Below are 14,630 nucleotides of genomic sequence, written 5' to 3' on the forward strand. Positions count from 1 at the left end.
AAGTAAAACATGGAGCTTGGCCATCACGTAAAAATCAATTTTTGAAAAATGTTGATTTTTAAGAGTTACATCCACAAAAGTTATATTACATATTGACATTTTATTTGGGGAAATCGAAAGGATATTTACAATATTTTGTGAAAGTCAAATTAATATTTCTCTAACGAAGGATCATATGTTCTATGAAAGAACTAAACACATTATTGTGCGATATCATTTTATAAATTATGTTATTTATCTGGGTGATATTATTGATTTGGGCTTTATTAGTAGCATTGATAATTTTGTTGATTTGATGATGAACACGTTTTTCGTTGCTAAATTTAAGCATTGTTCTAACTTAGTTTGTATTGGTTGTTGGAAGAGGGGAAGAGTGTTAAGTTTGTTGTCTACATTTTGATATCAATTTCTCTTTTGACATAGTGGATCTGTTTCAAGATGGAGATTGTTAGAATTATGATGATCCATATAAGTTTTGATTGGAGTCAAAGCTTACTAACTGTTTGATATTTTTATTGTTAGACCCAATTATGCAACTTATAAAAAATGAGAGAGTGAATTAAACACATAACCCGCAAACACACTTAATCAGTCGCAGAATTTGTCATCTGACTAGCTCAAATCCAGGACCTTAGGGTGAAAATATTCACCTCTTGTTGCCGCTAAGCTAGAAGAGAGATATTATGTAACTTATAAATATTTGGTCTTAGTAAAGGTTTATTGTACACACAAATTAGTCATTATTCTTCTCCCTATAAGTTGTAACTCTTAACAACATAGTGAAAAAAATTCTCTTAATTCTATATCTTAATTAGTGTAAGATTTAAATCCCTCTTTTAATTGACTTACATGGAATTATTCAAATTGTTGCTCACTCTCTCTAACCTCTTCTTTCTAACCTCTCCTCACGTTTCTCTTGTTAGACTGTCATACCACTTATAATCTAAAATAAATTGAACTTAAAACAAATATATTACAAAGCCAGCATCTAAATAACTTTATTAATAAAAAGAGTTGAGATTTTAATTAGTCTACAACTTCATAGCTAATAACAAACAAGTCACTAATCCACCTAAAAAAGGTCACTAGTAGTCTTTTATTTTAACTTAAAATCAAAGAATTTTTCCAACCATAACTACGCCGTCGCGGCGGGCTGTGAGAGAGCATGTCCAATTCCATGGCGTTTGGTAGGGAACAAAACAAAAAGGACACTACAAACAACCGTTATCACAAGTGGAATTATCAAAAGGATTTCTTCGATTGTCTTCGATGACCCCGAAAAGAAACAGTTGATCACATCCTTATCAAAAAGAGTCAACCCAACAAACACAAGAACCGACAAACCCGCATGGAAGAAATCCATAAATCCCACCTTATACTTGGCCGCCTCCTCCTTCGATATTCCACCGTCTTCCTCCGAACTGTCGATAACCCAAATCCCCCGGAATGTCGCCACCCCGTACCTGACTTTTCCCTTTCGATCAATGAAGCTGTCAGTGAAGCAGCTGAAGAAGCATGAGGCGGCGCATAGGGAGAGAAAGGCGGTGGTCACGTATTTCCCTTGCTGGGTTATGACGGGAGCTAGGGTTTGGAAGGCGAGGACGGAGCCTGTTGGGAGTAGGTTTGATAACTCGTCTGATGCTTTGAAGGTTTTCTTGGCCGCCCGTTTGGTTGATGATTTCTTTGGCTTATGGCGCCGAGATGATGGTGGTTGGTCTGTTTGGAGGAGGGATTGAACTACTGGAGTTGAATACACTGTCCTTGTGCCATTATCCATGGTGTCTTCTTTTGGAGAGGAAAATGAATATGAAAAAGGTAACAAAAAGAATGAAGATTTTATAGAGGATTTGGGTGGTGGTGGTGGTGATGGCGTGGGCCGTGTCATGGAAGAGATCAGCAAGTGCTTCAAAACGTGGCTAATTTCATCAGCAAGGAACCCAACTAATTTTCACAACAAAAGACGGTTAGCTTCTCTTATCTCTCAACATTCAAATATCTTTACACTCAATTGTAATTATAGACTCATAATTTTGTCAATGGTTTCTTTTCTTTTAATTAGTTTCTCTAATTTTTTCAACTACTCTACCAACACATTTTTAAGGCATTTAAACCCATTCGATTGTTTATATTAGGTATATCTCGAAAAAAATATTTGATTTAACTTTAGACCGTGCACAAAATTGTTGAATAAAATTATATAAAAAATAAATATAAAATTTATCTTTATTCGTATTTTTACGATTTTTTTTTTCATATCACATATTTTATTAGTATTTTAACCAAAAAAAAAACAACATTTCATTTCACTTACCATTACAAATTAATTAGTGAAACAAAATTAATATATTAAAATAAGAAACAAATATTTTGTTCATTTAAGAAAAGTCTCTCAATAAACTTTCAAAATCGAAAGTTTATATTAAAAGTAATATTTAACAATAAATAATAAATATTTATAATATTTATAAATTTTATCAATAAAAATTATTTAAAATATTTAATAATCACTCAAAAACATATTTAAATTTTATTTATTATTCAACTAATACTTATTAGAAAAAAAAACTCCTATACAACTATCTCACTTAAACTCATTAGGCTCATTTAGCTTAATTTTTAATTTTTATTTTATATATTTATTAATTAAATATTAATATATTTTTCACTCATTTTTCATTAATTTTACCATCTAATTTTATCTCATTTCTAATTTTTTTATTATTTATATATTAGATTTTCTTTATTTTAATTCATCATTATTTTTTTATTCGTTTTTATTTCTCTTATTACTCAAATTTTAACAAATTTTAACAACTTATTTATGATTTTTTTCTACTATAATAATTTTGTGAAGAGTTTTTTATTTATTTAATTTAATATGAACAAGAATGAAACTAATAGTCTTTTATTTAATTTTAGATTCATGACCTATCACTAGTAGAAAAAAGGTCTTCTGTAACGAATGCTAGTAACGGCGCTCGAACGCCCTTACTGATATTTTTTATCAGTAACGGTTTTAATAAACCGTTACTATTATGAGTACATCAGTAACGGTTATATAAACCGTTACAGATACGGCATCACCTTAACGTTTTAGTAAAAGATATCAGTAACGGTTTTCTTTCAAAGCCGTTACTAATAGAGTATCTGTAACGGTTATTTAGAAAACCGTTACAGATACGGTCTCACTTTAAATTTTTAGTAAAGGGTATCAATAACGGTTTTGAATCAAAGTCGTTACTAATAGAATGTCTGTAACGATTATTTAGAAAACCGTTACAGATAATGAGCCGTCTTCTCATCTTCTTTACTCATATCTGTAACGGTTTTCTAAATAACCGTTACAGATACGGTCTCACCTTAATGTTTTAGTAAAGGATATCAGTAACGGTTTTCTTCCAAAGCCGTTACTAAAAGAGTATCTGTAACGGTTATTTAGAAAACCGTTACAGATACGGTCTCACTTTAAATTTTTAGTAAAGGGTATCAGTAACGGTTTTGAAACAAAGTCGTTACTAATAGAATGTCTGTAACGATTATTTATAAAACCGTTACAGATAATGAGCCGTCTTCTCATCTTCTTTACTCATATCTGTAACGGTTTTCTAAATAACCGTTACAGATACGATCTCACCTTAATGTTTTAGTAAAGAATATCAGTAACGGTTTTCTTCCAAAGCCGTTATTAAAAGAGTATCTGTAACGGTTATTTAGAAAACTGTTACAGATACGGTCTCACTTTAAATTTTTAGTAAAGGGTATCAGTAACGGTTTTGAAACAAAGTCGTTACTAATAGAATGTGTGTAACGATTATTTAGAAAACCGTTACAGATAATGAACCGTCTTCTCATCTTCTCTACTCGTATTTGTAACGGTTTTCTAAATAATCGTTACAGATACGGCCTCACCTTAATGTTTTAGTAAAGGATATCAGTAACGGTTTTCTTCCAAAGCCGTTACTAAAAGAGTATCTGTAAACAGTTATTTAGAAAACTGTTACAGATGGTGAATTGTCTTTTCAACTTCTCTACTGGTATCTGTAACGGTTATTTACAAAACTGTTACAGATACTTTGTAATAACTCCCGCGCAGACTTCTTTTTTCCTTCCTTCTTTTTCTTTTCTTCTTCCGTTTTCTTCTGCACGCGCTCCCGTTTTCTTCCGATCATCCGCCGTCTGCATAGTCATCCGGTAGAAGACTCCGATCATCCAAGGTGCAATCAGGTAAGTTCCCTCTTCTCTATTCTTCTTCCCTCTTCTCTGCCCGCAATCCGTCGGCCGCCCGCCTTCTACAAGCAATCATCGCCGCCGCCGTTTGCCTTCTACAATCAATCAATCCGATCATCCTGCATTCATCATTCATGCGAGGTGAGCATACTGCAATATTCCATTTTCGTTCAAACAGCACTTTTGCATATTAACGTTCGAAAGATTCACAGTTTATTATTATTACGGGTTTCATCTTCCTTTTCTTCATCTGATTGAATTTGACAAATAAGATTTAATGTATTGCATATTAATATTGCTGCCATTCTAGGTTTTTTAATTGTCTAATCTATGTCAGATTTGGAATAAAATTAAATATCATACTGAACAGCAGAAGTAGATCAACTGTTGTATTGAAATGGGATCATCAGCTCTTGATGTAATTTGTTTGGTATGAGATCATCAATGTGTATGATTCTAACAAAGTGGAATTAATAGGCAATCCAAATATTCCTCATTTCTTGTTTTCATGATTGTACCACAAATCAGTAGGACAGAATTCTTGGTTAGATTTGACAAGTATGAAAATTGATTATGCTATTGCTTTTGAAGATAGCAGTTGTCCATTAATTTTGCCATTGTTGGGCTAAAGAAATGGTAGGTCTTTTGAAGATAGCAGATGTCCATTATTTTTTCCATTGTTGGGTTAAAGAAATGGTAGGTATTTGGACTGTTTTGCTACAATTCTAATGCATGATAGAATCTGGTATATAATTGTTACTTATCGTGAGCAGTTTTTGTGCCCAATCCGATGCAAATTTTGTTAAATTTGTCAAGTATTTATCCATTACTTGAAAAACAGTTATCGAACTTGGTTGTTGCTCTCGTAACTCTTCTAAGAATTGGATCCTACTTGTTGGTTCTTCCCTGCAAACAAGTTAAGATAATTAATTGGATTTCTTATAAGAAAGATGAAGCTTTGTCTGTAGATGGTGTAGAAACAAAGAGATTTATATTTTTAAATGATCTGTTGACAGAGTTTGTTTCCACTAATTCAAAAATAAAATTTGACAGCTTGCAAAATTGGGAAGAGAACATACCCGGGTTTGGAATGCATACATTGATAGAACAACTTGAAAAGCTCAGGTATGGTCTTGAATGGGTTTGTATTTCGTTATCCAATTGAGTTTCATCTAGTGTATTTCCATGGTTGTTATCATCCCTTTTACATTTGATTTATTGCCATTCAAGAGCCTGATGGTTGCAATATGTTTACAAACCCTTTACTTTATGGCTAGTTATGTACTCTTCTATTATAATTGAATTTGCTATCAATACAATCTCTTGTGTATATTAACATATGTACCAAAGCTTTACATTTGATTTATGTACTCTGCTTTGAATTTGGAATTGTATTTATGTATTGTTGGGATGAATTCTAACATATAATGGGGTATTAGGTTGTTGGATTATATACACTTTTTGCGTTTGAACTGTTGAATCAGGTTGCATCCATTTCAATTCTATCGGGGTTTGAATTTTCCATTGTCTTTGCTGCCGCGGATTGTAGTTTGCACTTCAAAATCCAGGTTAGTTCTTATTTACAATCAATGTTAGATTGTTAGTAGATTATTGATGTTAGGTTAGTAGATAACTTGTATGTTATCTTAGATAATATTGAATGCTAAGTTAGATTATTTGATGTTAAATTTAGGTAAATTATTTGAATGTTAGATTATTGGATTGGTAGATTAAGTTAGATTATTTGTATGTTAGATTATTGCATGTTTGGATTATTAGATTAATTGTATGTGAGATTATTGGATTGGTAGATTAAGTTAGATTATTTGTATGTTAGATTATTGCATGTTTGGATTATTAGATTAATTGTATGTTAGATTATTGGATTGGTAGATTAAGTTAGATTATTTGTATGTTAGATTATTGCATGTTTGGATTATTAGATTAATAAATGATTTGTATGTTTGATTATTGATGTTAGGTTGTTGGATTATTAATTTGTATATTAGGTTAGATGGAAATCCCAGACAAAATATGGATGACTATACTTCGTACCGATCCTAAATATAGTGAGGGGTTGACAAATTCATATAATTTGCTGAAAGGTCTACGGGTAGATCATCGATTGCATGTCCTTGTGTAAGGTGTGCAAATCGAGTATATGATAATAAGAGTGTGGTTAGATCCCATCTAATTGTATTCGGAATAAGACAAAATTATGGTTTTTTGTATTTTCACGGTGAAAGGAGAATTGAACGTCAGAATGTAAATGTTGTTACTGAGAATGTAGAGGAAGATGAATCAGATGATAAAATTAAAGACGAACCGATCAATGTACCAACAAATAACGATACTAATATCATGGATGACGAACCTGTTGAAGTTTGTGAGGATCATCTAATGGAAGATATTATTGTTGAGGATCATCTAATGGAAGATATTATTGCTGATTTGTATCCTAATGTCAACAATCATAATGAACATCCAAGTGAAAATGAGCATCTCGTTGATGATGCTGATTTTGTAACGATTGGTAACGGTTTTATTTGTCGTTACAGATATGTTTCAGTAACGGTATTTGATGCTTTCAGTAACGGTTTTCGCCCTTACTGATACCTCTTTTTCTACTAGTGTATAATAGTAGTAAAGAATATTGTTTTTGTCTAATTTTTTATCATTACTCTTTTGTTGTTTGATGGATGAGCTGTTATTATTATTCAACTCTTAATTATTAGTTTGTTTTGTTGAAAAGTTTTGTTTTTGAAGAGATTAGGCACTGTTATATCCAACCATCAAAACCAAATAATTTTAAAATAATTAATAATCAATGTCGTTAATTATGATTGAAAAGACTAAAAAAATAAGCACCCTCCCATCCTTCCTTGACTTTTGACTTTTTTTTTCAACTTTCTCACATTCTCTTGGGTTAAAAGTTTATATGCATGTTAATTACTATATAGTTTTGAAAACATATAATAAATTCATAAACTTCTCCGTTGTTTTGACAAACAAACATATATATTGAAAAACCGAAAGTAACCCCAAAACTTGCATGTTTTTATGTTTTTGAATTTGTAAATTTTCATTCAGGTGAATTTTTGTAGTAATATTATTTAATGTGAATAGGATAACATATAAAAAACAAGACAATTTTAAGTAGTTTTGATTGAAAAACAAAAACAATATAAAAAGAAGTTTTTGAAAATATGCATGTTCTTGATTTTAAATATTGATCATGTTTTTTTTTGTCTGATCTTTGAGTGAAATCTTGTATTTATGTTATATTTTTGTATATTATTGTTTAATATTAGTTTTTGCCCAAAAACATTTTGAGTTTTCATCTTGTTTCGGGTTACTTGGTCGTGTTGTTTGAGTTTTAGGGTTGTCCTACCAAAAAGAATGACCAATGTTGCTATCGACGCTTCTGATCCAGAAATAATTCCAACAATTGAAGAATTGCAGCGATGTTCCACGGATGCTTTGACTGCTTCCTCATGGCTAAAATTTGTTGTGACGCTTCCCATCCGACGCTTGCTGTCTTCCTTCATTCAGCTTTTTAGCTTTATTTTATATTTTTGTATAGGTTTTAGGATTTCTTTTTTTTGGCACTTTAGATTTAGGTATATTTTTGTTGATATTTTTTATTTTTTTAGATAGGTTATGGCTTGTTTGATCTTATGTTAGAATTAAAATTTTAAATTAAACACTTAACTAAAAACTGAACCTAGCCCCTAACTTATACTTGAGATTTTTTTTGAGTTAAGTTCAATTTTTATTTTAAGTGTTTGATTTTAAAAAAAAAAAGCCACAAATCTATCTAAGAAAATTAAAAATGTCAACCAAAATATATCTAAATTTAAAATGCAAAAAAATAAAAGAAACCTATACAAAATCTAAAATAAAAGAAAAAAACGGAAGGAAGTCAGTCAGCGCGGATGGGAAGCGTCAGCATCAGGTTTTAGCCACAAGGAATTACTCAAAGCATCGGCAGTGGAATGTCGCTGCAATTATATAACTGCTGAAATTATTTCTGAATTAGAAGTGTCGCTGGAAAAGCATTGACAGCAGCTTGACCATTCTTTTTGGTATAACAACCCTAAAACTTAAACAACACGGCCAGGTAACTCGAAACAAGATGAAAACCCAAAATATTTTTGGACAAAAACTAATATTAAACAATAATATATAATAATATAACATAAATACAAGATTTCACTCAAATATCACACAAAACAATCAAACAATCAAGATCAATATTTAAAATCAAGAACATGCATATTTTCGATCACTTCTTTTTATATTTTTTTTTGTTTTTCAATCAAAACAACTTAGAATTGTCTTATTTTTTATATGATATGTTATTCACATTAAATAACATTCCTAAAAAATTCACCTTAAACGTGATGTGTACAAGGTTAAGAATGAAAATTTACAAATTCAAAAACATGAAAACATGCAAGTTTTTGGTCACTTTCGGTTTTTCAATATATATTTTTGTTTGTCAAAACAGCCCAAAAGTTTATGAAATTCTTATATGTTTTCAAAACTATAGTAGTTAACATGCATATAAACTTTCAGTCCAAGAGTAGATGAGGAAGGTGAAAAACAAAAAATACAAAGTCAACGACGAATGTGAAGGGTGCTTATTTTTTAGTTTTTTTAATCATATTTAGGCTATGTCTTTGTTTTGGTTTTAAACTTTTTTTTTGTTTTTTTATTTATTCATGTTACATAACATACATATTTACATAATCATGCACAAAAATAAAGAAGACAAGTAAACAATAAATTAAAGCCTACAACGATATTTATTTTAATGAAATAGGCAAAACATTAAAAAACAAAAAAAAAGGGAATCAAGAGCTTATGATTTTGGTTGTGCAAGGAATTGGGCAGTCTTAGTGTGATTTTGTGGAGGAATGGAATGGAAAGCCTAAGGGCAAATGAAGATTAAAAAAAAGTGACATTTGGGCAAGTGCGAGTGTGTATTTATAGGGAACTCTTAAAAATCTTAGGGCCCATTTAACACTCTACACATTTGGAATGAATTTCCATTTTTAAATATATCAAAATATTTTAAATGGAACAAAATATTCTAAATATCAAGTTTTATTTAATTAGATTTAAGATTTTATTAATAAATGATATAATACTTGGTCATTTTAATTTTAATTTAAAAATAATCAGTTCCCTCTTCAACTCTCGCTAGATGCTTCTAAGGTTTCTACCACCCTTATGAAAGAGAAAAACAAAACGATAAATGAGAAAAACAAAACGAATGGAAAAACGAATAATTACTCTTTTCAAAATAAAATAATCACATTTATTCCTAATCTAAGGAATCAAAATCTAATAATATTAAAAAATAATTTTTTTAATAGAAAAAGACTAAGTTAAAATTGATAGACTTATACCCAAGAATTTTAACAAATCTAACTAAACAAAATTAAAAAAAAAAAAAATTGGAAAACTCGTTATTGTTAATATAAAGAGTTTTTTTATATAAAACGTTTTTATTATTTTGTTTTATCTCATGTTTAAGGTGATTTAATTAAAATTATTCTACCTAACAATTCATTTAATTAAGAAAACCTTATTAAACAAATTATTAAAACAAAATAAACAAAACTCGTTATTATTATTATTAATATATATATATATATATATAAATATATATATATGTTTTTCTTTTAAAAAATATTTTGTTTTATTATTTAAGATGATATTAAATGTTAAAATACTTTAAATATATCAAGTATGATAAAATCATTATGTTTCTATATAACTTAAATTAATTATCACCTTAACTTTATTCAAATCTGAAATTAAGTATTCTTAAAAATTCAATTATTTTAAAAATAATTGTTAACTATAAAAATTTGGCTTGTGAAAAATGAGTGAAAATAATATTTGCTCGAAAGGCTTTTCTCAAATAGACAAAATATTCGTCGTCATATCCTAACCTATCAATTTTGATTTCTAATTAATACGTCACGTTTATAAATTAAATAAATATTTTGTACATATTTTTAACTGAAATATTTTTTTTAAAATTTACAAATTCTAATTTTGTTGAAATAATAAAAGAATGTGTGAGGATTAAAATTTGAGAAAATATTTCACATCATTTTGAAACAATAATTTTGTGTATGGTCTACATATTTGAATATAATTGTGTTTTAAATTAAATATTTTTGTTTTTTTTGATATATAACTATAAAACATCCTATTGCTATTTCAATGACTTAAAAAATATGTGTCACGAGAATAGATAGTTGAAAAAAAGTAGAAGACATGACAAATTTATGATAGGTCAATTACCTAGGACACAATTACAAATAGAGTCTTTAATAACAATTTAATGTAAATAAATGTTAGGTAAATAACTGTCATCGTACAAATCTAAAAGTTGTACTATGAAAGAACAGTAAAAAACAACTTATTACTGTTAAAATTTGATGAATTCAAATATTTTAAAATTTATTTGAATGTTTATAGATAAGAGTAGCTAACCGTCTTTGTTGTGAAAATTAGTTGGGTGCCTAGTTGATGAAATTAACCACTTGCTCTCTTCCTTAACACTAAAAAAAACTAGTATTTTGGCCCACACAATCACCACCACCACCACCGAAATCCTCTATAAAATCTTCCTTCCTTTTGTTACTGTTTCAAATTCATTTTCCTCTTCAAAAATTTGACACACCATGGATAATGGCATAAGGACAATGGATTCAACTTCAGAAGTTCAATCCCTCCTCCAAAACCAACCGCCATTGACTCGGCGCCGTAAGCCAAAGAAATCAAAAACCAAACGTGCGGCCAAGAAAACTTTCAAAGCATCAGACGAATTATCAAACCTACTCCCAACAGGCACCATCCTCTTCTTCCAAACCTTAGCTCCCGTCATAACCCAGCAAGGGAAATACCTCACCGCCGCCTTTCTCTCCCTATGCACCGCCTCAATCTTCTTCACCTCCTTCACTGACAGCTTCATTGACAGCAAAGGAAAAGTCCGGTACGGGGTGGCGACATTCCGGGGGATTTGGGTCATTGACAGTTCGGAGGAATGCGGTGGATTATCGAAGGAGGAGGCGGCCAAGTATAAGGTGGGATATATAGACTTCTTCCATGCGTGTTTGTCTGTTCTTGTGTTTGTAGGGGTTACTCTGTTTGATAAGGATGTGATTAACTGTTTCTTTTCAGAGGCATCGAAGACAATCGAAGAAATCCTTTTGATAATTCCAATTGTGATAACGGTTGTTTGTAGTGTGCTTTTTGTTTTGTTCCCCACCAAACGCCATGGAATTGGACATCCTCTCTCCGAGCCCGCCGCGGCAGCAGCGTAGTTATGGTTGGAAAATCTCTTTAATTTTAAGTTTGTTTTATTTTGTTAAAATAAAAGACTAGTGACCTTATTTTAGGTGGATTAGTGGCTTCATGTTATTTGCTGCTGTTATTAATTTGCTGAAGTTCAAGTTGTTGACTATTTAAAATCTTTTTAACTCTTAATGAAGTTAGTTCTAAGTTATTTTGGTTTTGATATATAAATTTTTAAGTTTAATATATTTTAGCTTATAAATGGTTTGAGAGCCCTAAAACTAATATCAAGAGAGAGATAAACATTTGTAAGGAGAGGCTAAAAACTAGAGAGTTAGCAACGAGCAACAAAATTAAAAAAAAAAATATAGATTTGAGAATAATCAAGATATATATATAAAAAAAAAACACCCACTAAGATAGTCTAATGATAAAAGTCAACTTAAATACCAAAATGTCATGGGTTCAATTTTATCTGAAAACACTTTGAATTTAAGTGAAGAAATATGACTTTGGAGTGTTTAGTTCTCTTTTAATTCTCAAAATAAAAATATAAAAAAAAATGAGTAAGAAGAATGAAAAAATGTAAATAACATATACACGAAAACTCAAACCGAAAGAAAACTACGAAAATATGATTTTTTTTAACTATGTTAAGAGTTACAACTTAGATTGAGAAAAATAATAACTAATTTTGTATGTACAATACACCTTAACCATTCTGAGTAATTTTTCAAACTAATAGCACAAACGTCGATACATAAAACTAATTTTGTAAGTGTACGTCTTAAAAATTGACTATTTTCATAAATGGATTTTTATCGATGGTTAAGGTTCTATTCCTTACCTTTCACTAAATCTAAAAGTGGTAAGTTTGACTCGAGTGCATTTAAAATAAATTGTCAATTTATATGTTAAGTCTTGTAAGTTATCGTCCTCTCAAATCTCGTAAAACGATACGAGAAACAACTTACACAGAAATCTTATTATTTAAGAATGAGGTAATAACCAAAAATAGGACTAGCAAAGGTAGATATAACTTTGGCTCGTTTGGAGTTCTCATCTAATTTTCTTTTTACGAAATCCAAACAAAAAAAATATATTGCGAGTACAAACACATTTTAAAGATTATATTTTATTGTGGTGATTAATGACACCTGAAAAAAGGCCTCGACAAAGTGTCACAGTACTATCCGCCCAAACAAACTGTCTTTACTTTAAATGAGTGATATTTTTAGAAGAAAAATAATATGATATTTTACACTTTTGTTCATAAACTCTTCTTGTACCTGCATCTAAATTATAATAATATTCTAATCATGCACCTAGTTTCTCTGACAATCAATTCATAGTTATGCTCCTGGGTATAATAATGAAAATAAAGGAAGCCTTGTTCGTATTGGGTTATTTAAAACTTATATGAATAAAAAAAATTGTTGATAAGTTTGAGGAGGTAATAGTTATTTATTTTTTAAAGATATAAAGGGTATTAATATATATAAATAAAATAAAAAATAATAACTTAAAATAGAGAGTATTTTAATTAATGATTTGAGTGATGTAATAGATAAGAGGTGAGTGAAATAATATTTGATTTTATTTGAGTTATTTAAAATATTCAAACCGAATAAGGCCGAAATAATATAAACACTTGTATAGAAGAGATAACTCAAAAGGATACCTGAAATAAATAAAACTCTAGGTTAAATTTAAAATAATCTATTTCTGATGATTTATTTGTAAAATAATTATTTTTATGAATTTTTTCATTTTTTTTAAAATCAAAACCAGCTAAAAAGAATAAAAAATGTCAAATCAAACAGATCATTAGGCTAGCTTGTAAAACTCAGTTATAAGGACGGGTCTCGGTCGTGCCATGAATAGGAGATGATCGGTCATATGTTGTGTAGAGGAGTGGTAAGAGCTACAGTTGGATGCTAGGCTAGACGAAAGCGAGTCCTCATTCCAAAATTGTGCCAAGCACTAGTTTCTCGGTCATAAACCAGGTCACGCAACTTTTTAGTGCACGGTCGAAAAACTAGCTAGGCAAAAGGAATTTCTTGGTCGATTCTGGAGGCAGGCTCTAGTTCCTCAATTAGAAACCAGATCAACCTGCAACTTACGAGTTGAACTACATCTTTCGTGTTTTCGGATCTCGATTCACCTGTGTAGTTAGGGAATCAACTACCAGCCACTAACACAAAGGCTGCGATTTTTTTTTAAATCTAGAGAGAGAAAAAAATAATGATTGTTGATGATTTTGAGAAGGTAATGATTATTTTTGGTAAAAAACTTGAAAGATATTAATATATATAAATAAAATAAAAATAATAATTTAAAATATAGAATAATTTAGTATTTTAGTTAATGAAATTAGTAATGTAATTGTTAAAAAGTGATTAATTGAAAATTTGAGATTGTTTGAGTTATTTTAAAAACACAAAGTGAACAAGGCCAAACATATAACATAACCAAACAGTAAGGTAAGAACAAAAGCACCAATTATCTGTACAAAAACATTTACAAAGTATTTTAAATTAAACATAACCTGAAACACAAAATAATCAAGTAAAATGCAATATTTGAATAATTCTTCAAAACCGATTCTATTAAAAGTAGTGAGTTACAAGGAGTTTAGAGATGAACTCTAATTCCCTCTAAGAAAAATTCATAAACCTAGATTGAGCTCAAATCCTAAACATGATAGATCATTATTGCAGAAATGAATTGGAGATTCAACTAATGTTGAATAATCATAGTTTTCTCAACTTCCAAATAGAATTCTTGAAATGTTCATTGGCCACCTTACTTGATTTATTTTTACTAAAAATAGAGAAGTTTAAGAAATAAAAAAATATCCTCTAAGTTATCTCCCTTTAATGAGTAAAATTACTTCTCTATTTATGGACAAAGTGCATAGGCCTCTTATTCACTCTTCCTTAACTCTCTATTTATAATTAAATGTGAGGTTGATTTGTTTTTTTTATAATTTCATTGTGGGACGACTCTTATTCACTCTTCAATTGGCAATTGTATCATCCAAATCTGTGTTGAAATTGCATTTCGTGCACTCCGTGCAGGTTGTG

At 29.8% G+C, this 14,630-nt stretch overlaps 2 protein-coding genes across 2 annotated transcripts; one reads left to right on the forward strand and one right to left on the reverse strand.

The window, feature by feature from the left end:
* Positions 1–1,135: 1,135 nt before the first annotated feature.
* On the reverse strand, positions 1,136–1,885 carry LOC124934005 (protein DMP7-like). The gene has a single exon (XM_047474497.1). The coding sequence runs from the start codon at positions 1,883–1,885 to the stop codon at positions 1,136–1,138; it is 750 nt and encodes a 249-aa protein (XP_047330453.1).
* A 9,046-nt stretch (positions 1,886–10,931) lies between these two features.
* On the forward strand, positions 10,932–11,573 carry LOC124934098 (protein DMP7-like). Its single transcript, XM_047474604.1, has one exon. It carries the CDS (start codon positions 10,932–10,934, stop codon positions 11,571–11,573), a length of 642 nt encoding a protein of 213 aa, XP_047330560.1.
* Positions 11,574–14,630: the final 3,057 nt, after the last annotated feature.

Source organism: Impatiens glandulifera, chromosome 1 (genome assembly GCF_907164915.1).
Source record: "Impatiens glandulifera chromosome 1, dImpGla2.1, whole genome shotgun sequence".
Taxonomy (NCBI): Eukaryota; Viridiplantae; Streptophyta; class Magnoliopsida; order Ericales; family Balsaminaceae; genus Impatiens; species Impatiens glandulifera.